The sequence below is a fragment of the Solanum stenotomum genome, chromosome 7, assembly GCF_019186545.1.
Source record: "Solanum stenotomum isolate F172 chromosome 7, ASM1918654v1, whole genome shotgun sequence".
Lineage (NCBI taxonomy): Eukaryota > Viridiplantae > Streptophyta > Magnoliopsida > Solanales > Solanaceae > Solanum > Solanum stenotomum.
In genome coordinates this window covers 52,068,757-52,070,940 of record NC_064288.1, presented here as the reverse complement: position 1 = coordinate 52,070,940, position 2,184 = coordinate 52,068,757, and the positions used below count along the sequence as shown (strand labels likewise).

At 28.5% G+C, this 2,184-nt stretch overlaps 1 protein-coding gene across 1 annotated transcript; it reads right to left on the bottom strand.

The window, feature by feature from the left end:
* Positions 1–573: 573 nt before the first annotated feature.
* On the bottom strand, positions 574–1,503 carry LOC125871823 (uncharacterized). Its single transcript, XM_049552503.1, has one exon. It carries the CDS (start codon positions 1,400–1,402, stop codon positions 923–925), a length of 480 nt encoding a protein of 159 aa, XP_049408460.1. The 5' UTR covers positions 1,403–1,503; the 3' UTR covers positions 574–922.
* Between the last annotated feature and the right edge of the window lie 681 nt (positions 1,504–2,184).

The following is a 2,184-nucleotide window of genomic DNA, read 5'->3' as shown; positions in this document are numbered from 1 at the left end:
ATAAATAATATAACAATAATTTTATCGTTGCTTCAATCCTTTCTCTCTTCCAATCCAATGTATATTTTCTAAAAGAACAACTTGAGCAAAAAAGAATCACACCCCAAGGTTGTGTAATACAGACATGACCATACCTCCAATGCAAACTTGAAAGACTTGATTCATCGTTAGAATTCTTAATCTATAATTACACAAAAATAATTTTATCATTGCTTCAAAATCTCATCTCGTTAATTTCTATCTTCACCCAAAAATGTAACCACTACAACCACAAGAAACAACAATAGAACCAAGAACAAAACTACATAAGTTATGTTTCACCATTTGTTTTATTTATAATAATAATTTGCTAAAAGGAAATACTACTAAAACTTAAATCATCCCTACTAGCTATAAGTGTCATAAAATAAAAAGAAAAAGAACCTACCCCAAAGCAAGAAAGATGAAGAATAATGTTTGAGAAATCTTAGCGATTCGATTGATTGGCTACTTAAACTACAATTGAAAATTTGATTCCTCATTTTTATAATTAATTTCCTCCCTAGAAAGATAAAGGCAAAAGAACAATGTATATGAGAAAAAAACACAAATTAAATTAATATACTACATATATTGTTAAAATCCTACAAATACAATACAATTCCCAAAAAACTCATCAACAATTACAAATTACTAATTAGAAAATCTAATAACACAAACTTACATTACATCCTCATTGAAGTCCACAACTAAAAGATGAACATCAATAAACATAGGATCAAATCTATTCTAACCCCAAAAGAACTTACCAAAAAAAAATAAAATTAACCCATTAATCCAATAAAAAAAAACGTTGTTCCATTCCAGCAACAATAGTCTATGATTTAAAACGCCGTATTTTCATAATTACCCCTTAAAAAAAAACAAATTTCACTATTAGTAACTAATCTTCAAAACCAATTTTTTTCCAAATAGCATTTCTAACTCTACTTAAATCTCTTCCTTTTAATGTCCTTCCAATTCCTTCATGTACTGAAAATGAAGCAACTCTTGTTCTTGCTAAATACTCATGTGGTGGAATTCTATTTTCATTATCAGAATCTCCATCATCATCAAACATAATATTTTTTCCCAAATTACCCTTCTCATCACCTAATATTTTCGACCAATCAGGTATATTCACAGGCAACGACGTCGCATTACTCGCCTTTCTTTCGCCTTTTTTCGTCGTTTTCTTCGAAAATCTTGAACTTGGTATTGATAATTTGGGTTCAAAACTATTAATTTCTTCCGAATTACTCCACATTTCAGCTTCATCAAAATCGAATTGGAGGGTGTTTGTGCTTGATGGGAGAGGGGTAATTCTGTCTTTTCCACCTAAGAAGAGGAAATTTTTGGTTTTTCTTGTTGTTGTTGTTGCCATTGTTGTTGAAGGAAGAAAATATTGAAAAAGATGAAGAAGAAAAAGAAAGAGTATTTGGTTTGTTATTTGTTAGGTATGTGAGTAGTTAAAAAAGTGTTCTTGTTTTGATTGAAGTTAAGGGGTATATATATAATTGAGTTGTACTATTGGATAAGCTTTGTTTTAATTAGTAATTTATTTTTTTGGTTTTTGTACTATTGGTAGTACTAGATAACACTTTACCATCATTAGTGTACACAATTATGAAGACGGGGTAGTGGTGCATTAGTGAGACTGTTTTATTTTTAGGAGCTTCAATGTGAGTTTCGGAAATCCGGTGAGAAATAAAAAAAAAAGTATACAATTATGAAGGATTTGTTTGTAGTGGTGGTGATAGAGTCAGAATTTTCATTAATAAAATTTTAAAATACAAAGAAATAAATTTATGAAGAAGTTGAAGAGTGTTCAGTATCTAATATACACATAAAAAATAATTATAACCATGTATAGAAAATATACTTTTCTTTTAAAGATGGTTTAGATGAACCCCTTTAGCCAAATACGGTAGTTCAGAACTTGAATTGACACAAGTGTAATAAAAAAAATGCACATGAATCTCTTTGAAAAACGGAGTTTCGCCCTAGTTATGAATAAAAAATTACTTTATTTAATTATATAAGTTAATTTTGATCATAACATACTTAAGATTTTACAACTTGTTAAGACTTAAAAAAATTTAAGCTTCTTATAACTCATAAATGTGTGTAACTTTATGGATTATAAGAATTAATCCATAATATTGA